This window comes from Bombus affinis, chromosome 18 (genome assembly GCF_024516045.1).
Source record: "Bombus affinis isolate iyBomAffi1 chromosome 18, iyBomAffi1.2, whole genome shotgun sequence".
Classification (NCBI taxonomy): Eukaryota; Metazoa; Arthropoda; class Insecta; order Hymenoptera; family Apidae; genus Bombus; species Bombus affinis.
In genome coordinates this window covers 4,438,534-4,466,293 of record NC_066361.1, presented here as the reverse complement: position 1 = coordinate 4,466,293, position 27,760 = coordinate 4,438,534, and the positions used below count along the sequence as shown (strand labels likewise).

General features: G+C 37.9%; 1 protein-coding gene and 2 long non-coding RNA genes across 5 annotated transcripts; 2 read left to right on the top strand and 1 right to left on the bottom strand.

Moving 5' to 3' along the window:
• Positions 1-27,393, bottom strand: LOC126926596 (uncharacterized). Of its 3 annotated transcripts, none has more exons than XM_050742964.1 (12): positions 27,072-27,393; positions 15,367-15,389; positions 13,642-13,724; positions 12,442-12,814; positions 9,790-10,313; positions 8,865-9,202; positions 8,493-8,680; positions 8,283-8,408; positions 7,807-7,863; positions 7,571-7,696; positions 3,101-5,652; positions 1-559 (listed from the first exon to the last, which is right to left on the bottom strand). In XM_050742964.1, the coding sequence occupies exons 1-12, from the start codon at positions 27,092-27,094 to the stop codon at positions 497-499; spliced, it is 4,476 nt and encodes a 1,491-aa protein (XP_050598921.1). In that variant the 5' UTR covers positions 27,095-27,393; the 3' UTR covers positions 1-496. The 3 variants fall into 3 exon arrangements, with proteins under 3 accessions (XP_050598921.1, XP_050598922.1, XP_050598923.1); XM_050742965.1 differs by lacking the exon at positions 27,072-27,393 and adding an exon at positions 25,202-25,318; XM_050742966.1 differs by lacking the exons at positions 13,642-13,724; positions 15,367-15,389; positions 27,072-27,393 and adding an exon at positions 13,364-13,553.
• LOC126926652 (uncharacterized) lies at positions 5,944-8,879 on the top strand. Its single transcript, XR_007714725.1, has 3 exons — positions 5,944-6,668; positions 7,507-7,870; positions 7,973-8,879. It is a non-coding gene; the product is annotated as an uncharacterized LOC126926652 (long non-coding RNA).
• LOC126926734 (uncharacterized) lies at positions 21,693-22,289 on the top strand. Its single transcript, XR_007714827.1, has 2 exons — positions 21,693-21,952; positions 22,042-22,289. It is a non-coding gene; the product is annotated as an uncharacterized LOC126926734 (long non-coding RNA).
• Positions 27,394-27,760: the final 367 nt, after the last annotated feature.

Here is a 27,760-nt window from a genome sequence, read left to right as displayed (position 1 = left end):
TTTAAAGTGAACTTTACAAATAATTTATTTTACACAACTTACATAAATATAGCACAATGATTGATCGAGGTAACGTGATGGTATTCGACACGAATACACTTGGCGTTGATTCCTTTTTATCGAAGATGGCGTAACAGGGAATCACTGCGACCAGGTGACGATTATTTTCAATTTTGAAATCGAAAAACCAGTCACGTGATTCGTTTCGGTGAATGTCGTTAGTCGTCGATCGTTCGAACGACCGATCGATCCCTCAAAAGATCTTCGTCTTCTAACAATATGCGCACACCGTGGGATTAAGAGGGAAGAAGAAGTAAAATAAAGATAATGGCGGAAGGGACAAGACGAAACCTATAAGGGGCAACAAATACAATGAGGTGACTTAGGAAGGTCTCAGCAGCAGTCCTGTGGTATCGATGGTTGTCGTGTTAAAACGAATCGCGACGAGTCGTCGTAAACAAAATAAAAAATGAAAAAAGAAGGAAAAGAAAACACACTAGCAATGCCATGTTTCTGATGGAGGCACTCGTCCTTGCTCAGTAATCCGTCGCATCAGGACCTAAAAATTCAGACAGACAAGATTATTAACGTCCTATAATTATCCTATGCTTTGGTTAAAAAGGAAAAGAAAAAAAAACATAATAAAAGAACTTGGAACTCTGTCGCGCTACGATTTTTGTGGAGAATAATTATCTTTTTCTGGTAATTATTTTCTATGTAGAAAGGACTCAGCGTCGTTGAATTCCATGAAATAATTGATTCTTATTACAGTTTATAATTCGTTCAAAATTTGCTGGCTACTCAGCATACAATTGAAAGATAGTCGTCTACTTTTGTTTTACTAGAAACTGTTAACCATAGAGTGGGGAAAATTGGGAAAATGTTGAATAACCAGTTAAGATTTAACAGACTGTAATAATTACAATTTCAGCAATATAGTAAAATGACAATAGTGATAGTCGTGATTACAGTAAAATGCTAATCAAAAGCAACGAATGACGCTGATTATTATTCGTTCAGAGCATGGATTATTTCAGTAAGTAGCTCTATTAACTATCGACCATCGAGGCGTTAATTTACTTACGACTCGTTCTGCCTCTGGATTTCATAAATCCAAACAATCGTATCGATCCGATAAATCGCGAAATAATCGTCGCGCTTCCAACTGATGGTACAATATACAGCAGACAAATGCATCGTGCATGCATGGCGTGCGTATTCAGGGGCTGTCCTGAATTAGAACGTTTTACAACGGCGTTTCTTGTAATTTTTTTTGGAAAGGAATGAAAGAAACAAAGTTATTGAATTTTGAGCTGCGGTTTTATATATATTTAACGAATACAAAACATTTTTTTTTTAGGTGAAAAAATAAATTGTAACAGATTTCTATGCCTGTTTCATGGGCTGCTGTTTTCAGTCGGTAGGAAAGATCCAGCTTGTAATTCTTGACTGAAACACAAAACCAAAAAAGGATCAAATTATTATATATTTTTCTTCTGAGTGAATTAAACAACGGCAGAGAAAAATGTGAAATTAAAATTTTTGGCGGGTTTAAAAAAAGATGTTTTTTAAAAAAGATATAAATTTTACAATGATTATTATAACGATTATTTAAATAAACTTTTTTCTGCCTTCCTTTGGTTCACCCAGGAGAGAAATATATAATAATTTGATCCTTTTTTGGTTTTTCGTTTCACTCAACAATTACAAGCTGCATCTTTCCCGTCGATTGAAGATTACAGCGACAAGACGTCCACGTATAAATAGCGTTAGAAATCTGTTACAATTAATCTTTTTACTTTAAAGAGAATTATTTTGTATTCGTAAAATATATGCAAAACCATACCTCAAAATCCAGTAACTTCATTTCTTTCTTTCCCTTCCAAAAAAAATCACAAGAACGCTGTTTTAGAACATTGTAACTCAGGACACCCTCTTCAGGATTATTAAAACAGGAAACGATTTGCGTTATTCACAGGATACGGTCGATCACTCAATCAAGCATGCATGGAATATTTTTATTCGCAACATAATGCAGTTGTGGGTCGAATCATGAGGCAATCCTGCGTGAAATCACACTCTGCAAAGATTACGAACGTAAATCACATCGTCTTCCTTTCGGCAATCGTTCTTTTGCACTCTGAAATGAAACACTGACAATGAATTTTGTCTGCTTATCTTAACGTTTTCTCTATGAAAAAGTTCCGCGAGGACATCTTTGTAGATAATGATTTATCGTTGGTCTCGTTCTTTATAGATCATTGATACCCACCGATGGTAAAGAAGAACGAAGAAGACGTAGCAGTGGAAAGGTGCTGCCAATTCACTTGCAAAAGGATAACAAAAAAACGATAAAAACAAGACATACGAAGCGTTAATATTGATCAAGGAGAGAAGACAAACTAGAATCGCATTGTTTGGACCAGAGGCGGCTGGTTAGTGACAAACCTCAGCAAAGAGCAAACAAAGAGAAAAATAAATAAAAAGAAAACTCCGAGTCACGGCTGACAGGATCGATTCGTTCGCGGAGTGAAGAAAATTGACAAGGAAATAAACAGATAAAAAAATTAATAAATAAAAACAATTACACCCGTGTAGAAGATCGGTGTCCGTTCGACAGCAAACGAAACACACGAGTAGAATAGAAAAAGAAGAAGAAACAAAGACAAAAAAAAAAGTAGAAAAAAACACTAGAACGATAGAAGAGAATATAAACAAAAAAAAAAAAATAAATAAATAAATAAAGTAAAATAAACAAAATATACAAAAAAAATCAGGAAGAAAATGCGAATAGATAAATATATGCAAACGATATGTACCGATAGAAAAAAAAACCACGTAGCCTGTAGCCCCCCGGGCATAGTCAGCCCAGTCTTGCGAATCTAGAGAAAAGTTGCGCGAGGCTCGTCCGTGGACCGGTTGCTCGCGGCCAAACGCGGCCTCATTCTGCCCCGGGCCATCAGCAATGGTCACTTTTTAGGTTAGCTTGGAAGGGCGAGGAATTTGGACAGGATGACACCATCGAGTTGGTCTGTTTGTTCGTTCGCAACGTCTGTGGCACGCTTTTCGTACTTTTAATCCGTGGACAAAGCACGTTCACCTTGTACGACCATAATGGCCTTCTACTTTCCAGGACCTTGAAAGCCAACGATGGCACCACGTCGTGATCCAACGATGGTGCCGAAGGTTTCGCAGTTTTCCAAGCTTGATAGTACGGGTCTTCCTTGCAGGAAATTCGACCTTGACGAAACACGTCGCCAGTTTGGTCCGGTAACCTTGAATTGTCCGCGTCGTGAAGTCTCTTCCACGATTGTTCACAGATCGGTGAATATTCTGGAGATGTCACGCCGCTAGAGTAATTGGAACAATAATTCTCGTCGTAATTGAAGGCGTTGCTCTTCAGAGGTAGGCTAAGGTACTTTTCAGTCGAGGAAGATTCATTGGTTTTCTCTGTATCTTCTAGGAGGATCGAGTCGTCGTTCAGAAGCCTGAACAATCTGGAGTGAGTTTGAGTCCTCTGATACTTTCTCATGTTCTTCGACGACGTGCATTCTGAGTCTGTGTCCACTTCAGAGATCATGCGACTCATGTCCGAGGTGACGCCGCTATCTTCGTCGTCCGTCTCTTCTCGAGAATTCTGCACGCTCAACAGGTGCTTCGACTCTTTGCTTCTTTTCTCTTCAATGCCCACCTCGTCTTCGCTTTTTTTCAACAGGTCACCGTTTCCTTCAGGCTTATCCATTCGTTTCATCTTCGAGTCTGTATTTTGGAACTTGTCAGAAGGCTCCTTGTTGTGTTGCGAAGATTCCTCTGCCAAGTTAAACTCAGAGACGATCACTTCAGGTTTCAGGATGTTTCTGTTGAAATCACGCGTCTCTGAACCAATGCCCTTCACTGCCGCAACGTGAGTGCAATTACTTTCTTTATTCTGTCTGTTCACAGAATCATCGTTACTTTTCATATTCGCGCGTTCTTCTTGACCCTTGTTCGTCCTGTCTTCTTCCTTCTTCACGCTCGTCTTTCTCCTAATCGTGAACTCTGTCTCCACAGTCTCCTCGCAATTGATTTTACCAAACCTAGTAGGAATCTTCCTCAAAGTAAAATTCACATGGGGTACCACAGGATCTTCGTCCTCTTTCACCTTACTCTCTGTCGTTTCCTCCTTCGTCCTTTCATTAGAATGATCCCTGCTCTTTTGTTTGCTGTCGAAACTCTTCTTTTTAACTACAAAATCCACAGTAGTGTCATTCTTCACTACAAAATCCGCGGACACCTCATTAGCTTTCTCCATCTGACTTTTACTGTCTTGGACCTTCGACTTTCTGCTTTCTTCCTTGCTATAACCTCTCTCAGGCTTGATCGTGCTGTCTCCAACGATCACTGTGGTCACATCTTCGTTATTTTCAGATACAGAAAATTTAAATCTCAATGGCAGACTCACGCTGACTGTTGGCGCGTCAGTATCATCAGGAGGGTCGTCAATGGCTTCGAAAGGCGTCTCGTTCCAGTCTTTCACACTTCTAGGCTCTCGGGGTCTAGGGCTCTCAGAATCTGGACGCTCCACGTCCTCGTAAATCACGCTCAGCTGATGAGGAAACGCGCTGGTCTGCGCGTTCTCCTCCACGTTCTCCTCCACTTGTTGCTCAACATCTGTTCCAGAATCGATATTGTTCTTACAGGATGATTCAGAATTTTCGTCTTCGTTGCAAGATTCTTTGCTGGAGCTATTTTTAGTCGAATTCCTCTCATCGTCGTTTTCTAACCTGCCATGAGCATTCAGTCCCGTAGAATACGCTAAATAAGAATCAGAGTCGTCGCTATCGGAAGAAGAATCATCAGAATCTCTGCTACCTTTAGACGATTCGATGATGGACTCGTTGTCAGATTGCGATTCCGTGTCAGTGGAGTCGCTGGAGTCACTCGTGTCGATGTAAGTATAGTTTGGAACGTTGACATTGAGGCTTCCATTGGGGCAAGATTTCGTCTCAGGTCTGTTAGAATTCTTGTCATCCTCGTCTACCTCTGACACGATTATCTCACCAGGAATCTCCTCTTCATCGGTGATATTCATCGCAGTAGTACAGTCACTGTCTTTGCTGTTATTGCTCGCAGTTCGTGACACGCTGTTCACCTTCTCCCATTGCAGAAGACCATTTGTATTATCATCGTTCTCCTTGGTAATTTTACTTTCCAGTGCTTTGTTTCCTCCATTATTTTCCTGAATATTCTCTGCAATATCTGCAATATCTGTAATATTTGTTGAGTGAATTTTTGCTACTATCACATCGCCACAGACCTGTTCACAATTGTTATTGCAATTGTTATTGTTCTGTGGAGCAACTGGGACGATATAAGGTGGGTAAACACCAGAATATGCGTTTTTATTATTCATCGGATCATACTGTGGATAAGGTGGATAAAGTGGGTAATTTTGATTGTAAATAGGAAAGTATACATAGGCAGTGTTATCAGGATGATAAGGGTAAGATTCGTTCGCGGCACCAGCATATGGAAGAGGGTAGTAACCCCACCAACCACTGTCGGGGGTCCAAAATGGAGGCGGACAGGGAGAGAGGAAGACACCCTGCTGATTGCCCGGCACGTTATTCTCTGTTTGGCAGTGGTAATCTGCTTGACGATTTTCTTGCGTGGCTACAACAAACAGCACAATGCATTCAGACAAGAAGTTCAACTGTTCCTATTGGGGTGTGATGTGGTCTTGCGTTTCTCCCTTTTCTATTTTTGCTTCTCTGCTTTTATCCCTTCTTTTCACCCGCACACTTCCCTTTCTCTTATATTACACGCGATATTCTTTCTTTTTCATATTAGGCGATGGAAGAACAAGCGATAGACATTTATTTCATGTTCTGTTCAAGCTTGGGGCTCATTTCAAATTCACAATCTCGTTATTGTAAATATCATGGAATATTGTTAATTCTGATAAGAAGTGACTTGGTAGCTGAAAAAACGTTACCAACTAAAGGCTACAGGAAAATTCCAAAGATAAAAGATTAGATAAGAAATGCAGTTCTTTGAATACACAAGATGTTTGGCTAATTAATTATCAAAGAAGCAGTGTCTTGCGTGCAATATGTATAAGACAACTTGTACTATTATTTACCAAAAAGAATATATTTTATTAGCAGAATAATTGTTTCTAACGAACATCTATGTGTATTTAAATTTCACTAACGTCAGTATTCATGGGATATCCTGGAATTTTTATTTCTTCTAGGCAAAAATGTTCCACGCCAATATGTTGAAATATTGGGTTGGCAACTAAGTGGTTGCGGACTTTGCCAATGCCATCTAATGACAAAATCCACAACCACTTAGTTGCCAACCCAATATTACAGAAAACGAAATAAATGTCTACCGTTGGCTGTGAAAAATCGACGGACAAGCGAGATGCCACGAGATGCCACGATTTTTACGGCGAGGATAAGCAACGAGTGTAGTCGCGAACGGCTACGAAAGAATGAGACAGAGAGAGAGAAAGAGAGAGAGAGAGAGAGAAAAAAAACGAGACGTGTGATCCTGTGTTCAAAGGAAACGATCGAAAATTGTGAACGCAAAACCAGCTCGTCGATGATCTTCGACGGGACACAAGCGATCATTACGTTCGAGTAGGAAGAACATGCTCGTACGATATTCTGGACAGATGGATCGTAAGTGTCCAAAATAATCGTAGTACGGTTTTACATGCAAATCGATCACTTGCAATCGTATTAAAATCCCAGCGATAATTAAACACGTGTGAAATCAATTAATAAGAACATGCAACATTCCCGGTTAAATTACCCAAAATCCATATATCGTAGCTCGCCATACTTTCTCGTGTATTCATTTCTAAACGAGGAACGGCTATTTCAACGTTGACGAATCGACACGTTTGTTACGACGATGATGGAACGATTTTACAAGCAACGTAGTTTACCACGATACTACTCGATCGATGGAAATAGACGAATAATTCACCTACCATGCACTGTATATGTACAATATATCGAGTGACTGGTGTTTCAAAAGACCATGTCAACAGCAATCATAAATTTTCATTGGACGAAACAAAAGTTCGTTATATTGATCGTTGCTCGATGATCGGTGTGTCAATCGTTAAAATACACAGGAACGTCCAGAATGGGCATTGCGTGACAATTTCTCTAATGTAACTTCTGTTGCAACGAGTTTGTCGGGAGAGAAATGAAATTATTTGAACGAAATTTGAATGGAACGGGGTGAGGGCTTAATCGAGCTGAACGATACCAAGGAATTTTCGTTATTCCTGTGAACACAGGATTCGGGAATGTTCCAGCGACGGCACGCAATCGTTACTTCAAGTTTTAATCATCCATTAGAATAGTAAAGACGCTTGTCATTGAACATTAATGTACAAGGGTCAATAGAAGCTTGTTGCGATTATTAATTCATCATGGACGAGTAGCGTGTTCCTGCATGAATTATGAATATGTTGTACGCGTTTCCTTTCTTCTTCTTTTCATTCAGAAGGATGACAGTGTCTTTTACGCTTGTTGATCTCGACGATAAATTTTCGCCGATCGACACTCACCGACGCTCTCCGGCGCTGTCATCGCTTGTAATATCCTGAACGATCTGGAGGGAATCGCGCTGCCCATGTATTTCTTTGGCTCTGGAACCTGTTGCTCGCTTGGTGGTAAGTTCGCTTGCGTTTCTTCTGCAAATATTATATTTATTATATACATTTTTTAGGATTAATGAGAAGTTAATGTTGCTTCAATGTAATGGAGAGCTAATCAGAGAAAAATGACTAACAAGTTTACTTACCAAACGTCTTTGAATTCCTGTTCTGCTTCTTGTTTATGGCGGATGGTGGCCGTGACGCTGCAACGTACGATTTTATTTTATAATTTTATAAGTAGAATCTTTTATAAGTAGAATTTTCTTGTACTATCAGTACATTCGTTACGTACACACGATATGTATTTTACAGATACTAATAGTACAGTGTTGTACCTTTATGGTCGATGGATTCCACGAAAAAGTGGTAAAAGTATACGTTTTTTAAAAATGAGTTGCACCCACATGAAACGATATATATATAAAATTGATATTTATCTATAGAATTTTGTTAGAAATTTCCAAGTTTCCATAACTTTATAGTAATACATTTAAAGTATAGAAAGCTACAAAATGTCCTACTGACATTTCATTTTATCTACAATTTTGTCAAAATCATGTTTTAACTATTTGTACCACTTTCTCTCTCAGCCTGTCGATCGATTGAAACGTAAAAAGCTTACTCGTGTTCACAGCAGGAGCGTCACCGGACTCTGTCATAGTTTGTAGGAAGCGGAAAGCTCGAGAGGGTATAGCTCCACCACGATATCTCGGATCTTCCTCGTGATGGAGAGAAGATTCATTGTCGACTATAGAAAGAAGAAGATGTAGCAATAACAGAATAATCAAACGATAAAAAGAAACTGATCATTTTGGTAAAATACGATCTTTACTTTGCTCCTTGAATTTATTCATCAGAATCCTATCGTCCTCTGACAATTGAAGTTTACGCATCTGTTCAGTGTCCACGTCGTTCGTTGAATCCGTGTCTGTGATCTTCTGAAGAACTCTGAACGATCGAGATTGAACTGGACCAGAATCCGATTGCTGAACTTGCACAGGTATAATACGTTGCGCCATCCTAATAGCAATAATACAACAATTCATTCAAATTTATATTTTGACTAAGATATAAATTTATATTAGCTCATTACTAGATTATGAATTTTTATAAATTCTTACAATATTATTCAATTTTTATAATATTTCTTCTACTTACAAGTCTACTCATAAGATAATTGTCACACTTCTAAAAATAAACTTACACTTTCTGGTTCTGATTCTCAGCATTAGACGCGTTATTCCTAAGAATCGGTTGCGAGTACGAGGTATTCGAAGTAGGTATACCAGCAGGCTTCTTATCACTTCCCTCGATCATAATTGGTATAATGTACCCGCCACCTGTCGATTGTTGAGGCATCTGATTCTGGATCTGATTCTGAACTTGATTCTGAACTTGATTCTGAACTTGATTCTGCGCCTGGTTCTGAACCTGATTCTGAGTCGGCTGTCCCCAGCGTTGCTGATGATGCGGACTCGCTTGCTTGAATTGATGGTGACCAGGCTCTGGTTTTACGTCGAACACAGACGGCCTATCCTCAATCTGGACACAAACGATTATTGTATGTTAATACACTATGGTTTCCATACTTCATTTTACAATTCTTTCTTCTCTAATTATTCTTTAGACCAAAAGTTTTAAAAAATTAGAGATTCGAAAGATCTGTTGCAACAAGGATGCAGCTCCACTTTCTAATAATTTGAATAAACCAACAAAAACTAATTGAAAATCGAATCATCTTGAAAATGTGTGAAATAAATTCACGGCCAACTGATATTCATAATAATAAATTTTTGTATTTTCGAATATGAAACCTACGCCTCTCTTTTTCTTCTAATAAACCTGACTTAAATATTGGAGCTGCCTTTTTGTTACTGCGTGTTCTTCTATTCTATTTTTCTATTCTAACAACTCTTTTACCTGCGTTTCGCAAATGAAATAACAGAAATAATTTTGTAGGTAACTCAAACGTTAAATCTTTAGCCACTAAGAAGTAGCACAGTCCAACTAAACATCTGACCCACCGATCGTTGAATTTATCAAACGAATGGATTGACGTGAGTTACAGTAGTCAGCAAGATCGTGAAACTACTTTCCAACATCTGCCTCGCATGATAATAAACACTTACGCGAATTGGTATCATGCGTTCTTGCGTCTGCGTTGGATGAACCTGTTGCGTTGCAGAAGGACTAGAGAACGGACGTTTCTGTTGCTGATTGAATTGCTGAGGCTGCTGGTATTGGTATTGTTGCGGTTGCTGAATTTGCGATGGTCTTTGTTGTGTTGGTTGAAGCGGCTGAGACTGTGGCCTCTGTTGAATCGATTGCTGCCTTTGTTGAGTTTGTTGCCATTGTGGTGATTGTTGCTGTGTTTGCTGAATCGAAGACGCGTAGACCGGTGGTGACGTTGGACTATCCGGCGAAGACGACGACGTGCTCTGCTGTTTGTTCACGCTCGAACGTTTCGCCCACTCTGGTAATTCTTCCTGTGGCTTGTTCTTATTCTGCAGCCACGGAGTTGGCGCCTTTGTCAAAGTCACTTGAGTCGGAGTGCTCGGACTTTCGGGTGTGTTCGGCTGAACTGCCATCGTGGGGATTACTTTGGTCTCTACTTTGGTCACGTGTTTCGGTGATTCTGGTTGCTTCTCTGGAGCTGAAATGACAAAATTATGGCATTCAATTTTTTCCATTGTCCGGTTGCTTTATATTTTTGCTCGAAAGTCTACGGAAGATTTGAATCGGGAGAGACACATATTATTGTGCCTTGGAATACCAATGTTGTTTTCGTTTGCTACGTTCAAAGGTAAGCGAACTGCGGACAAAACATTATCGCCATTATTTGTAACCGTAAACCGGAGTCGAACCTTTTACCACCGGTCGATACAAATAGACGAACGTGCTCTGTAGGTACAGTCAATATAGCGAGACATATAATGGCTGACGAAAGTATTCGAACGCTTAAACTTACAAATTTCAATTAATAAAATGAGGTGTGTTAAACTAATTTGTTAAAACAATTTGGTATCTATAGCGACGGAAAAGTGTCAAGATTACATCAGTAAAATTTGAAAAACTATTCAATAATATAGACAGGAATTGATACTTTTATTAGAAACATTCATGATGAGTGTCTCAGAAAATTATTCGAGCGCTGTAACACTGTTGATAGTTTTTCATCTTCCTTTGCAGCCAATGTAAACATCATTGCTAAATGAAAATATTCGTACGTTCACTTGATGTTAGGATATCGTTTCAGTAACAGTAACGCGAAAGTGTGCACAATAGCATTTAAAATGAATACCAACAAGTGTGAAACAAAAAATTGTGGAAGAGAAATAATATCCGATTACATGAGGACGGCAGATCATGTAACGAGATTGCCAGAATTGTGAACAGAAGCAAGTCCACGATACGTTATATGGTAAAAAAGTCAAAGAACGAGGGAACACTCGTAAACAAAGGTCGATAAGGTCGACCAAAGAAATTGACTGGAAGAGAGGAGAGAAAGCAATAATATTCGTGGCAGAGTATCGCGAAACGAGCCATGTATTAATGCGGTAAATCATAAAAAAAGATTGACATTTGCAAAAACCTATATTAATAAAGATAATTCTTTTTGGGACAAAGTTTAACGTTTTTGGCTCGGATGGTCAAAATTATGTGTGGAGGGAACCAAATACGAAATTGGAAATTCGACATTTACGTGAAACAGTGAAACACGGAGGTGGATCGGTCATGACGTGGGAGTGCATGGCTGCCGGTGGCGCCGGAAATTTGATATTCATTGATGGAATACTTGATTAGTATAAGTATTCAAATATTTAAAAGAATAACCTTAAAGAAAGTGCCCGTGAATTACGATTATTGAAAGATTTCCACTTCCAACAGGATAATGATCCTGAGCATACTGCTAGAATTGTGAAAGAATGAATCCTATATAAATACACCACACATGTTAATTACTCTACTACAAAGTCCAGACATAAATCCTATTGAGAATTTATGGGCTGAAATCGGAAAAAAATGAAACAAATTTCATATAATCTCAAAGCAAGTATCGAAAGATAAAATTATAGAAATATAGAAGTCCGCTGAATGTAGTTTTACAAAATCATTGGTTTACATTATGGAACGTCGATTGAGACACACTATCGCTGCTAAAGGTGGTCCAACAAAATATTAATATTAAATAATTTAATAATACATGTAGCGTTCAAATACCTTTGTCAGTCACTTACAATGCGTGTTTCTAATAAATGTATCAACTCCTACCTACGTTGTTGAATCCTTCTCAAATTTTACTGACATAATCATAAGACTTCCATCTTCCTGTTGACATCTGCTTGTCTAAGCAAATTACTTTAATGTACATTATTTCGGCCATTCAAGTTTGCATATGTAAGCGTTCGAATACTTTCGTGAGTCACTGTATTTGTGAGTTTTAATTATTAGAAAATTCTATAGCGGGCCAGAAACATCATAGAAGAAGAAATTTAGACTTCATAATTCATATGCACAATCTCTAAAACTATTAAGAAATATTTACTAGATGGACATAAGTGGATTTGGAAAAATTTTTTTTTAATAAACTGCTTTCATCCAAGCTACATGACTGAGTAAAGACAACATCATCAGTATTCTGTTCAAGGTCAAGTGTTTAGCGACTATCATTGTAATTATTATTATATCTGAAAGTATTTAACTTGTTTTCCAAAATTTCTACTTTATCTACATCATTTTCTCAACTACACTCTTACATTTTAATCGTCAAGTATACTTACTAGTAGGTTGAATCTTATTGGCAGGAGGTGTAGATGGTGTTCTATTGACAGACGGTTGAACCGGAACATTGGTCGGAAAGACAGGGATCGCTACTTGAGGCTGAACAAACAGATTGGCCCCGGTGTTTTGTGTTGGTGTCGGCTTCGGTTCGAGCGCCGATTTTGGCGGACCCTCGATTCCCTCGTCGTTCGCATTTTTCGCCACTCTGCGTGCCATTCGTGGGCTTCGAATTTGAGAAAGGTCCAATTTTCCACCCATTCCCGGTGTATACGTGAATGGTTTCTTATCCTTGGTCAGCATTGCGTTCTGAATGGCCGCTGGTGGTTCGTAAACATCGTTGTTAGCCATCTGAGGCCTTCTTGTCACCGGTGCCTACGATTCAACGTCTCCCTTAGCATCTTTATGCTCGTTAAATGTTAATTACACAGTCGCATTCAGTGACATTAAAATGGAAGCCTCGCGTTTCAGCAAGTGACAAATTTTTCAAATTTTTCACCTTCAAAAATAAGAATATAATGAGAATAGTATATTAAGTTGATTTTGAAGGTATCAAATTTGTCAATTGCAGAGTCGAAGATGCTTTACTTCATACAAGGCTGTTCTTCTTCGTCTTTTCCTTTTGTTATGTGCTTAAATTATTTTTAAATATACTGGAACAAAGAACTGTACATGTGGAAAACAAACAGTGGAAGAGAATACACGTGGAACAAAGAGAAGGCACAACAGCCTTGAGATCTCTTTAATTTTGGACCAACTATAATTCCTCATGAAACATCTTTTATCTTAAATCTACGCTTTCATCGCGACCTCACATTCTTTCCATAAATTCTCATATATATATATATGTATGTATATGCCCTCGTTTTCTTCAAGCTATACGCTTCAACTTGACCCAAGAAATCCTTTCATCTCAACACTCACCATTCTTAGTTATCCAACTGAATAAACTGAAACACAAGCAGAAGGGGAAACACTCTGACACTAAGAAGAATTCTTTTTCAAACAATATTACCAACGATTCACAAATAAAATATTACACTTGAAGTTGAACAATTGGTCCAATCAACGCACATAATATTTTCCTTTCTGTCCTTCCTTTCGTTTAGGTCAGTTAAAGCTTCCTACGTCATGCCACTAAAATCCACAAGAATCGCTCGCAACGAGCGACAAACGCCGACTGAATACGATCTTCCACTTACCTCGATGGTGTTGATCCTCATGGCCGGCACCTGACCAGGCACTGGAGGTGGTGGTGGCGGTGGTGGAGGCACGGGACAAAGTCCTGCAACGATTAGCGATTTAGTGGAATGCTAACGAGTGGCCAGCTATGCGGGACGTGTGCGCATCGTTTTCGCTGCACTTTCACACGTTCTCTATATGCCTCACCGGAAACCCCGTGGCCGACTCTACTCGTCAGATTTACCACCGTCGTAACCTCTGCTTCGTCTCCCAAGAATTCCAACAGTTTACTGTTTATAGCGGTATTAAAGGTAATTCGTAAAAGTATTGGCAAAATTGTTTATATGATAGAAGCTATAAAACGAAATTAGGCAGATTTACCAGCTAACGTTTATAGTTTATAGTTTATAGTTATATAGTTTATAACGTTTATTGTTTACCATCATGGAAGTTGACAGATTGACCACGACGGTGGTCATCAGTGACACAGGTTATGGAATTTTTTATTGGGTTGGCAACTAAGTGATTGGGGATGTTGTCATTAGGTGGTAATGACAAAATCCCCAATCACTTAGTTGCCAACCCAATAGAACGATCGAAGTAAGATGAATTTCATGAATTAACAAATTTTCAACGACGCGAATGCCTTAGATAACATTGTCGCAGGGAAAAATATACCGTCGAATTGAGAGATACCTTCCTTCTTCTCTTCTTTCCAAAGTCGGTATAAAAAGTGCACAAATGTAATATAATATTTTGCAAGAATAAAATGTTGTAGTGTAACGTATTTCAATCTGTGGCGACTCCAGCGGCAAAATATATAAAATTCGCGTAGCGGTCGACGTGTTAGATATTGGACAGATTTATTATCGTTGTAACCTCATCTTTGAACTCATCTCTCAGGAATTCGACGAGTTTACAGTTTACAGTGGCATTAAAATGGTAGATACACAGTATTGATAAAATTGTTTATACGATAAAAGTTAAGAAAAATTAATGTTACTTAAGAAAACAGTTAGCATTCGCGAGAAGTTATTTTTCTAGATTTTACAATTAAATCTGCAAGTGTGAACGAACGAAAGTCTGTTTACAGCGGGAAGTTTGGAATGTAACCTTATATGGAATTCAGTTTCGCCCTGACCAATGTGTGAATCGTAAAATCGTAATACGATGATCGTCAGTAAATGGTAAATTCGATTTTTTGTTGAATTTTCGATTCGTAGTCGGCCCTCCTGTGCAAGTGGGTTCGCTGTGGATCTCGAAAATATTGTGGATTCATTTGGAATTTGTGTATTTAGGGACGTTTTATGTACACACAGGGGGAAGCTGCCGGCTGTTTTTCCTGTTTCCAGAGATACGGAAATCTCGTGTAGCTTGCGTGATGCCAAAGTAAACGCTGTTTCTGTGTTGCATAAGAATTTTTTTCAGAGGAAATACTTTTTTAGATATTTAAACGATATTGACGATATTTGGAAAAAATTATATATATATATGTATGTTTTTTAACTGGTTTTTATAGGAATCCATATTGGGCAAGGAATCTGTAATATTGTTTTATCGATGACTGTCAGAAATGTTTATAAACGTTGAAACGACGAATCTAACTAACTGCATAGCTCGAACTTTCCGGTTGCTGGTTATCATGAGACAGCAGTTATTATTTGCATACGTCGCATATCTTCGTTGCTACGTTTTACGAGCAACCAAGCCCGCGAATTATTTTGCTTGAACGTGGATACACGTACCTGTCACTAGGCCGTCTGAATTCCTGAAACGAGAAACATTTGATCACTTAGGAGGATACAATCGTCGAAGTATTAACCCTTTGCAACTTGATAATATTTTATCTCATATAAACAATTTATTTTATGAAACAAATTCTATATACGTATTTTATATGAATTCTTTAATAAAATATTCGTGTATAATTGCAAAGGATTAACGAGATTAAAAATGTTATGGATAATATTATAGATATTTTAAAATTGCAACACTTCTTCCTGTTTTACTCTTAAATTAACGTACGGCATTAAATTATTTCTTAACGATTATAAATTCTACAAATTTTCTAGTTATTTAAAAAAATACGTCGATTTGTCCAAGAATCACTCGATATCCATCTACGTAAACATAATTTTATTCTTTGAAACCAAATCATTGTGTTAGGTATATGAGGTTCTGAAAACCGATAATAATATTGGGTTGGCAACTCAATACCGCCTAATGACAACATGGTTGGCTTAGTTGCCAACCCAATAATACTGAAATTTCATGAAATTTCTAAAGCTGACGGAAACATCTATTCGTCACCATGTACAGCAATGACAGGCCATAAACCTAACCACCATATCGAGATATCGAAGGCAATTTTATTGTAGTCAAGGCAGTGAAGTTATCGCTTATAGAAAACGGCTGTTCAGTTTATTGTAAAATCACTAACGTTACGTCAGAACGATACAATTGTGATAATATATAGAAATAAATAGGTATGACATACGTGTTGATAAAGTAATGATTAGATATATGTATATATGTTCATTGTACGTGTAATGACTTAATTTAGGTGATGAGTATCAGAGATATGTTTATACACGCAATTAAGACGACAATGCTACATATTTAGAAGTTGTTGTCAAAGACGATTTCATTTGACATTGACACTCACAAATTAACTCGCGGATCGCAATTAAAGTCAATGTTAGGAATGAGGAGGTTAAAGAATATATTGAAGCGAAAAATATTCATGTTGAATAATTTCAATCATCCATAGGCAGACACATATTTTTTCTTATACTACATAGGAAAATTGCGCTGTTTATATTCGAGTTAATTAATTAATTCTTATTGCAGACTTTAAAAAGATTTAGAAAAATTCTAACACGCTTATCATACTTTCTACCAACAATTAGTTACAAAATCGTTCACGATGTTAAACATTTGAATTCTTCCCTTTCTGGGAATAAAATATTTCTTTCGAAATATTTCGATGGTAAAATTTCATTTAGGTGATCGATTCAATTTGTCTACGTCGAAAGTCACTAAAAATATTTATATTCTAATATGCCATGGAAGATATCAAAAGGTTGAATTCTTGGGAAACTATAAAGCAAATGATCATCAGCGACGATCATCGCGATAATACGTGTACAGATACGTATATGGAGAATTTTCTTTAATGTTAGTTGGATACATTCCTGCGTTATCTGTGGAACGCAGTTACTCGAAACGTTGAGTCATATCGCGCGGTATCGGTATTTTGGTTCACCTACGTGCACTACATGACATTCGCGCACACCGAGAGCTGCTGTCAAAACGACTTGTTTCGATAGCTTTAGGATTGCGTCGGTGGTCGCGTTCCAATTACCGTTTCGAGGGCGCAGTTCAAAGTAACATTGAATGAAAGAGCGCTGTGGTCGCCGATGGAAGCTTGGAAATTTTTTACTTGAATCATCGTCTGGTTAGAAAGTGACTTTCATCAAATTTTTAATGGAATTATCAATTTCATTAATTTTATTCATTTGTGTTTTATTTGATTCCTCTTAACTTTTTTAAAAGTATACTTTTATTCACTTCTATTTCATATTTCCCATTTCAACATCTAGAAAATCAAAAAAGAATACAACAAAAGAAAAATCGTTTGCATTTTTCCTTGGTAAAATTGTCGTTAGTTTTGTTCAATGTATAATGTTGAAAATGACAACGTGAGTTCGCGCCCGCCATCTATATGCAGATGCGCTAGTTACAATAAATAGTAACTAGAAAATAGTTCTAGATATAATCGATAGGTTTCTGTTTTACCTTTTAGTCACTCCATGTAAGAAAGTGTAATAAAGGTTGTTCAGCTCAGAACGGTGTGATAGATTTATCCGAAGAATAAACTAATATCTATTGTGATCCTACCTCTAAATAAACAAATAACAACATACAATTTTATTCTTCATCTCAACTTTTACAAAATTACCATTTTATTTATTTCCAGTATATACTTTCCAATCCAATTTCAAATATCGGGTTCTTGTTTTAAAAAACTACTTTAAAACGACTTTTTCCAATAGACGAGATTTCCAGTCATCACTACTATGCTTAACGACTTAAGTCTTTATCAATATTTTCATTATGTAAAGTTTAGCCGAATTCTTATTTTAAGATGAGATTTCTTATTATTTAAGACAAGAAGGAGAATACTTTTCTTGAAGAATATATTTTATCGAGTAAGACAATTGCCGTTTAACTGATTTAGCGAAAGCACTAGGTGACCTGGTAAAGCAAGAAGTTCTAAAATACTCGAATCGAAGCACCTTTCTATTTTCACGTGTGCAAAGTACTTGAGAGCAAGAAGATTTATTTCCTTGGGGACACGGTAGCCGCTGCTGCCGTGTGTTTGCCATCGTTTCAACTGAATTGCTTTTGGAATTATCAAGGAACGAATGAGAAACGGTAACCTATATATGTATCGTCGCGACCGCAACTTATCTTTCGATGACTCGACTATGTTTCATTGCCTAATCCTTTTAAGGAAGTCATCGCGCGTAGGAAGGTTGCTTCGTTTAATTAGTTTGCGAAACCCGCAACCACTCTCTTTAATGTATCTGCTAGCTTATCACACAAATGTTCTAAAAATTATTGCATTTTAATATTTTCTTTAAAATCTTGTTAAATGTTACTTTGAACACTTTGTGGCCCAAGTTACATATATACATATATAATGTTATTATGTAATAAACATAATTTATATGTATATACATATATATAAGTGAAAAAGAATAAAATGGAATGGCCTAAGTAGACATAAAGCTAAGCAACGAGCTATAGCATAGAACACTATACCAATTTATACATATATATTATATAACGTGTATTGCCTAAGAAAGATATAAATTACATGTGTATTCACAATAAACAATGCATTTCTATTTGAAAGTGGTTTTGGCATAATTACCCTTACGCGACGGTACGACGTAGCCATACCATATTTCGTGTTGAGTTTACATTTTTAACATTTATAATTTAATTTAAGCTGCTCAAAACCGGTGCTTTTATACGATATTATCTCTTCTTTCTTCTTCTGTCCTGAAAAATAGGTCGCAAAATAGGACAGATCGGTAGCCTACTTTTAATTCCTGTGGGGCTAAGAGACTGAGGGAAGGGTGGGGGAAAGAGGAGTGGAGTAGGTAGGGGGATGTCATTTAGATTTATTTACAGTATTTACATTTATTTTACAGGGAGAGAGGACGCTACTGACGTTTTGAGGTTCTCCCTCTTTTTTTTCTTTTTTTTTTATGATTTCAATATCCACCAATACTTTTTTATGTTTTTTCTGTGACTGTCTTTTGTGTCTTTCTGCGGGAGAGCCATATTGTATCTCCACCTAGTATCTATGGTCTGTCCATTTATATTTTCTTCGTGAAGTATTGTTTTAATTCCTATTTTTCTTTTTATATGGTAAATTATGGGTATATTGTCTTCATCTTGGAGATAAGTTTTTCATCTAGGTATAAGAACGTTTCTGGGGGAATATGACCTGTTTTGAGTGTATTATCGTGGTACTATACCAATTTATCTTTCGTTAAAATTCGTAAATGTAACTTGAAATAGAAATAAAATGGTATCGATGCAGATCGATAAATAAGCTTATAATTTTCGGAATACTCTGATGCTTTATAATCGATTTATAGTAGGTTTGGACCAGGGCCGGCGCAAAGCAGGTTCAGCCGGAACCCGGCCCCGCGATCTGCGAAAATTACCCAATTAAAAAATACAAATTTTCATTAACTTTTTGCAGAATAATGACACCATTAACAGATGCAAGACATTTTTTAAATAGCGATGATTCAGTTTAAAGAAGTGAGAAAAATCATGAAAGTTCAGTGTAACTCCTGGAAACTACTTTAGATAAAAAAAATCCAGGCGCTTCGAGAGAAATGTGCTTTTTAGAGAAATTAAACTACATCAATAGTATCTTTTGCAAAAGTCATACAATGATTACAGATTTTCTATTTTCATTGAATTTTTTCCCCCTTGAAAGCGAAAAAATATTACTTGGATTTGTTTAAAAAATTGCTTATAAAAATATATAATACGTAACAGCATTTGTAAATAAATAATTCTTCGTTACAAAATTTAAGTGTAGGATTTCAATGTGTATTCAGGACCCGCAAAATTTTTGGACCGGGCCCCTCAAAAAGTCACGCCGGCCCTGGTTTGAACAATCCACGTCTAAATACAATATTTCACTCTAACACGTTACATTTTTTGCCGCAGAGTATCATGGTCGATATAGGTTAGGTTGTCCGAAAAGTTTCTTTCGTTTCACAAGGTCATAATAGATAAACAAGAATTCCTGTTCTATATTATTTTATTGAATTAAGTATGATTCATTTTATGCATAATTCAATAAACTAATATAAAACAAAAAACACTGTGCATTTATTATTTCCTTATAAAACGAAAGAAACTTTTCGGACAACCTAATACATGTATATTTATGTGAATGTAACATTATATCTACGTTTATTTTACCACAAGACATTCCACTCAAAAATCAGTATAACTGGACGTGAAATAATCTTTAGATAATAGGAGCTATTAATGGTTAGTTTGGACGACGCGCGAAACGTTCGTGGCACGAAAAATGGCCAACAGTCATTTCACTGACGAAATTGCGTGTAGCTTATGATGATCCGCTATTTAAAGAGTCGTTATTTTTACAGTACAGTTTCAAGCAGCGATCGACCAACTATCTGCTCGATATTGATAGTTTTCTATTTTTGCTGGTCCCGTTGTCAGTGTACTTGATCCACTATATTGTCCATTTTCTTTCAACAAGGTGATTGAACTTTTTATAAAAATTCGTTTTGGCAGTTGCGAAAGCTCGTTAATCAATGACAAAAGATCTGTCTAGTCGTTTATCAAGGAAGATTTACGATTTCTAAAATTCGCGAAATAAGGTAAATTTCTCTCGACATAATGTAATTCAAAATTATGGCGTCTGATTGAAAAACTTTGCCATTTCGTAAACTTCAATTATTTCAGACGATCTTTCCAACCAACCGTCCAAGTATCATCGTTCTCTTTCTATATTATGTATAAAAACAAATACTAATTTTGTCACACATTTACAAGCATCTAAGAACAGTCTGGTCTCAAAATACAGAAACGTGTTTCGCAAAACAATGTTCGATCCATGGCAAACTCTCGATGGCGTACGAAAATCTCTTTTAATAATAGAATTTTGGAGATATGGCTTCGACACGACGTCGCTTTTTTGGCATGCTGATCGGTGCCACGTGTCCTCTTGTTCTCGACTCAATTACATATATTGCCACCACCGAAACAATCGTACTGATAGCAAATTCAAAAAATTGTTCGATTAACCCATTCCAACCTAACCTTAAAGTGAGGTCGTAATATTTGCAAGAAAAACGCTATCAAAATCATCAACCGTGAACCCGCCCTTGACTAATTTTAACATTGAATCAGACAGATGACGTCATTGTTATCATGACTGGAATCGTAATTCACGCGGTCGACTTTCTCGGAAAACGCGTTGATCGTTTCCACGCTGCAAAATTTTGCAGGAGAAACGAGACTGGAACGACGGACCAACTGAAAAAAAATAATAAACACTGAGGGCGATCGAATAGTTTGCCTCAGCTTCTAGTTGATTTTAGGTAACAAGGATGGCGAAAAATCGATTGTTAAAAAACTTGTCCGCTAAGCTGCGAATGTTTATGCGAATAATGAAACAAATTAAATTAAATTCGCTTCGTCTATTAGATATCATAACGTGTACTTTTTTTTAGATGTTTTATATATTTTTCCACGTTACGTGCATTTTGCAGATTGTTCCATTGAAATGTCCCATAAACGCATAAATATCCATAATTTATCGACGCGCGTGGTTTTCAATTTTATGCCGAAGTTTCTCTCGAAACAAATGAAAATCCTTTTACTTGTTAAACGAAGACGAGTTTCACTCATCTAGTCTTTTGTTTATGCTGCATCCGTGGAATTCGTGATTTACATAAATCTTTAGAACCCAATTGGCACTCATTTGCGGTTCAGCAGTTGTCGTCGGTCGTTAAGAGTTAACCTACGTTCTACAAATTTGATGGTTCTGCGTGACAAGAAGCTCGTTGTAAATATAATATCAAGCGATAAAATGAAAACACGGAAATGTGTTTTCTGCGATTATTCCGATTAAAGGATCCAGGTTCTCGCAAAAGACGAACTTTCTCGGAAAAGCTCGGTGAGGGCGAGCGGTGGTGGCGCGGTGTCGCGATGCTCGGAACCCAGCCAACGACAGGCCGTGGCTTGTACCAATGTATTTAGGTAGATACGCGAGGCGTAGTTAAATTTAGCGCGGTTCGACCTGCGCGTTACCGCGCCGCACAAAATGCTTCCGATTATTTTATTTTTAGGGCTTCGACGCGTCGTGGCTTCTCCGCGAGCAAGGCGAGCACACGTCAGGTGTCCGATACCGAGCCGATCGGCGAATTAATTTGTCAAACGCTGTTTGCCTTGCGCCGAAAACCGAACAAACTGAAAGGTATCTGATCCAAGTTTCCCTACTCAATTATTCTAGTTTGATACAAAATTACAACTAAATTGCTTCAACGAGGACGGTTAACCAAAAAAAAAAAAAAAAAAAAAAAACAGAGAAAACAAAGAGCAGTAGCCAAACAGAAAGAATGACTGCGAAATATTTCATCGACCGCAAATCGTTCGTTCACCCGTGAAAAAAGAAACGAAATACGATCCTCGCTCGATGGTCTCAGAAAAAAAGGCACGAGACGATTATCCTGGAAGGAGAAAGCAATGGTCCGGCAAAAACGAGACGCACACAGTCTAGCGACGAGTTGGCTCAGTGTACATCGGTGAACGGATCGATTGTCGATCGATGAAACTTTATACACAAGGAAAGTATGGCGAGAAGACGAAGAATAGCTCTCGCGATGAAGAGCAGAGTGATCGACGTCGAAAACACGAAGCGTTTAAAAATACACCGTGGCGGCCAGTCGGGCACGGCACGTGGCAATGAACAATTTTCCCGTACCCTCATGATCGAAGGGTCGTTCACACCTGCGAATTTTCCTGATGACGAGGCGGATCGGCTAAGACCAATAGAGAGAGAGAGAGAGAGAGAGAGAGAATGCGGCGCGCCTAGTCACGTAGCTGATCAGACAAGAATGGAATCGGTTGGAGCTTAAACTGCGGGGCTCGAGCAAGGTTCCGAGACGTTCAAAATTGGATGATTCGTAGGCGTGGACCTAGAAACCCGTCGGTGTATTTCCATCGCGACAAACGTTCGTCGATCCACCCTGTCCCAATGGAGACCATTGAACGCGATCACCTTTGTCAAGATGATAAATCATTGTCAGATTAACCACTTTGCACTGGGAATTGTATTTGAATTTCGTTAGCAGCAGCTGCCAATGCTTTTAAGTGTTTTATTTGAAATTTACTTTAACTAAAAAATAAGAGAATTCAAATAAATAAAGGAAGAAGGAAATTCACTGAAATACCAGTTTTATTCACACTATTGTTCTATTTTGTGATTTTTAAGTGTATGATATATTTTGAAACAATTTCCAGGATGCAAGCCTGCTTCTCTTTCGCACATTTCACAAAAAATGGTGCACATGAAAGAATGTCGAGTGGGACTCGACAAAGGAGCTGCTGAGATAAAAACTTATGTCGAGTCACACTCGACATAGCAGTGCAAAGGGTTAAGGCTACGGTTATGGCGACGTTCGAACAATCAGATATATAGATCCTTGTGAGAGTAGCTACATCGTTCTTGAAATGTTTCATTCCAATCACAGTTGGCTAGGACAAACATCTACTGTTTAAACCATAATTTAAGTAGATCGGGGTGACCAGGTAAATTAGGATACATCTTTGTAAATATGAATGTAATTAAAATTTGGAAAATTTGGTTCTGTTATAACGATGTTAAATAATGCAAGGTTTGTTGCTTGATTTTCTTTTCACCGATGAAGAACGAGAAAAGGGAAGCATCTACGTAAGCTTTACACGAATTTATGACCTTCTTTCTTTTCGGGAAAAGTTTCACTGTGCAAGTTGATTAGAGTTGCTATCGCAAAATCATTTAGGCTATATACCGGGGAGCAAATTTATATCGAGCTACATTGCAAGAGTTTCCATGAGATATTCATTGCTTGGGATAAAAAAAGTTTGCATATTTCAAAGGCTCTAAGTTTGCCATAATTGGTCTCTGTAATCTTCTATGTGCAGTGGAGTTTTTTCAAAGTTCATATCTCATCGATGTTTACCCTTGGGATACCGGACGCGTGTTAAAGATTACTCTGTGTCTAACAAAACATCTAAAGACGAACCCTCACGCGAACGAAAATTTCGCCGCTGACTGACGTCCAAGCAATATTTTTTGCAGCAGTGGCAAGAATCGGTTGCAAGCGGGACATGCAACACTGGATGAAGCGTAGGCGTGTGTCTAACTCTAGACGAACGTAGCCAACACGAGGTTTATGTTTTTGCGGAAAAATGGACGTCATCTGAAGTTACAAAGCTAGCTTTGTTTATCGTGCACTCTGCGCTACGTCAACGATGTAAGTCTGCAATATGAGATGTGTAACGTAACGAATGAAGAATGGCGGGAAATTTGAATTTGTAACATGAACCATGTATCTCGTAAGAATTGAATTTTCGTGAAGAAATAAAAGACCAAGGGGTAATCGAACGGTCCCGATGCATCGATTATTTCATCGAGCTGCCTGCTGAGATTACTCATCCACGTAGATATAGAATCTCGTCGTGGGTGGTAACTATAAACACGTTCCGCGAGCTTTCCTTCGTTCGATGCATCGTCTTAGCTTCTTATTTCCTTTAAAATGTCTGATTTTCTTCTTATTTCAAAATTTCTCATTCTCTATTTTATAAAATGTCATTTTTCTACTTAATTCGAATTCGTTCATACGATTTGAAGTAAGTACACGACTTTGAATTTCGGATGGTTTCATGCAATTTTCGATTTATTTATAACTTATTCTGCTCGACTTAGTATAGTGTTGCCAAATTGGAAATTGTTGTGCTCAGGTGCATAATGATTTTCACTTTGTGTAATTGTACTCGTTATAAATAGGCCAAAGTTCCTCTTTTCCGAAATATGCACGTTCCAAACGCCTTACGTAACCTAACCTGATCTAATACAAATTTCGATCTCAGAGAAGATTTTCGATACGTTTCTTTGTTTCTTCCAATTCTATTTCATACACGGTGGCTATAACAAGTATTCGTATGCCATTGCATTTATTATTCCATTTGTAGTATAGTCATTTGGTAACATATATTCTTCCATTACAAAAATCTGACACTATGAAAATAAAACGTGGAACCTTAAAATAAAATTACAAAACGCTTCTTCGCAGACTAAGGGTACGTAGAAATATTTTTTCTAGCCACTGTACATACTTTCACGCGCGTAGATTTTTATTGAAATCGCGAAGCAAGGTTAGGATCGAGAAATGCTTGATCGATCGTACGAGAGAAACCCATACGAAGGAAGCAATTAATCAAAAGCAATATCGAGCAGTCACGAACCACTGAACAGAGAATCTTTCGATGAATGCTCCTCGGTGTTTTCCTTTTCAACGACGAAATATAGGTCGAGCAGCTCTTTCTTAGAATCGTCGCAAAGCCCGTCGTTCGAACTGCCATCTTCAACGAACGAGTTGCTCGCGATTTACTATTCTTTGTCAATTTTGCCGCCATATTATTTCAAAACGAAAAGGTATCCAATAACGGAATTGAAATACTCGAAATTTTAATATTTTGGAAAGATACGAAGCTCGGACCAATGTGTCGGATTTATTGCTTCTAATAATTGTTCTTGGCAGACGATTTTGTTTACCGATTTACTATTTCTGCAATTTTAAACTGCTTTAAATAAACGCACGATTGTGAAGCTAGAAAAAATACCATGAATGATAATTTTAAAATTTGGCCTTCGTTAATGCTGCAAAATTATACGAAAAAAGAGAAATAAATTAAAAATTTTCTTTCTAATAGAAAGTTTGCCAGATAATCCGGCGAGGGCCAACGTTGCGTTAATACATTTCGTTCGCCATGTTTTTCAAATAATTTCCGTTATCAAATTCTGCTCTTTAGCAATTGTCGCTGTAAAAAAGAATTCTACATTTCTATGAAATTTCAAAAATTTAACGTATAATAACGTTATAATAATATATTGCTTGGTGGTCAATAGGTTAATTTGGGGTTGGAATTTTGTAAGAGGTTACGTGAATTTTCTCAAACGTGAAACTCGGACCCCATGAACGTGAAACCGGGAAGATCCCGACCTTTCTCAATCCCCTAACGCGTTCCAAAACGTCGCCGCTATTTCTGTACAAGCTGGAAGTGAGAATCAACTGCGCAGATTAGCACAATCGTGATAGCCATCCTCTTACATGAATCTATTTCAAAATCTTCGCAAACAACGTTAAACAAATTGCGCACAACAATAGCATTCCGATAGCTTTTAAACCTCTTCAGTGGCTTGTAAGAAAGCTACTCTGTCCGCAGGAGTATCCTCGAGCAACCCCAACAACGAAGCTGAAGAAGCCGAATCGAAGCAGCAAAAAGAGCAAGCAGGTCCTTCTCACCGGACGAGTCCTTCCGAGCGCCAAACTAGAAACCAGTTTCACCTATCCTACCATTTCTGGTCACCAGAAACTTTCCTTTTTATATACAAATCACAAAATCCTCGAGAACTGGTATCTCTAGAACGGAAACACGAAAACCAACCGGGATATACGTTTTTAGATTTTATTATACTTACATAATTGAGTAGTTTTCAGAAAAAAAAAAAAAAAAAAAAAATGGGATACACATCTACGATAAATACATAGCCAGCTAATGTATTTTATGATAAAAGAGTCGAATTATTATGAAATTTGTAAACGTAAAAGGAACAAACCGATTTAAGAATTTTTATTACGATTATCGCGATAGCATTCGTGGCATCTTTCTAAGATCCTCGTTACCTCGACGATCACGCGTTTATTTAAAGCAGTAGCTAATATTGGAAAACAAGAACCAAGGCTTGCGATACAATTTTCTAATTCACCATTCTGCCTTGCGAGTTCTCCTTTCAGAAAGCTACTCGATTATTTTTTCAAGATCTTCGAACAACACGCTAGACTATAGCAAAGTTTACATGAAAGTAACAAGCAGCAGATTCAAGATATCTATCGTTTAACTATAGCAATTTGCTGTTGCAGGACAAAAAGATCTATGTAGGTATCCGAGGGTTAGCGGAACAGCCACAATCAAAGAAAAAACTCCCTAGAACCCCGTGTCAGCGAAATGAAATATCAACGATCGAGAACCCTTGGACGCTTTATCTACTTCGTCTGCCTATTTTTCTTTATCTGTTTTACAAGATAGGAGGAAAAGGAAAATCCACGCTTACCCCACGAACGTCGAGGTGCTCATACTCGGATAGGGTTCGGTATCCGCCGCAGACGATACGAAATCCGGTGTGCCGGGTTAAGCTCGCGCCGCCTCGTGCCGCTTTCCACCAGCCGACAGGAACCGGTTCTCTTTCTGGCTGGCCGTACCTGTTCCACGGAGGTCCGTGAGCGTACGAGGAGGTGGAAGGTAACGGATCTGGAAAGGGACGAGCAGCACCGATGTCGACACTAGCGCGCGCCCGCTGCTACTGCTCGCTGACCACGATCACCCGGATCGTGGACCACGCTCGGATTCCGCCGCCATTCCTCTTTGTCGCCGCGATACGCTGCACGCTGTGGCGCGATCGGACAAACCGAGATATTCACGCACAGTCGACGTGGAAGATCGGTTGCAGGTGAACAGGAGCGGCTTGAGACCGAAAGGGCCCAATTTTCAATATTGCGAATGTAAATAATAAAGACGAAGGATTTGCGGATCTGCTGCGTTCAATTTGATGGATTTTGTATTTTTCAATTGACGACCAACGGATGGTTTTTATTATTGCCAGATGGAAAATGAAGAAGCTTCGAGGGTTTCGCAGAAAAGAGTAGATTTTGTTTGAAAAAATTTTTGACGTCGCAGGCTGGAAACTGAAGATTTGAAGGATCTGTTGCAAATTAATTTTGTGAATTTTATTTAGGTGCGAAG

What these genes read in the sequence shown, in the direction of transcription:
- LOC126926596 (XM_050742964.1), bottom strand. Translation starts at nt 27,094, where the DNA reads ATGAGCACCTCGACGTTCGTGGG. An exon ending in GAGAATCAGAACCAGAAAGT is followed by an intron (nt 8,681 to 8,864) that starts GTAAGTTTATTT and finishes TATTGCTATTAG; the next exon opens with GATGGCGCAACGTATTATAC. An exon ending in GGCCATTATGGTCGTACAAG is followed by an intron (nt 560 to 3,100) that starts GTGAACGTGCTT and finishes CTGAATTTTTAG; the next exon opens with GTCCTGATGCGACGGATTAC.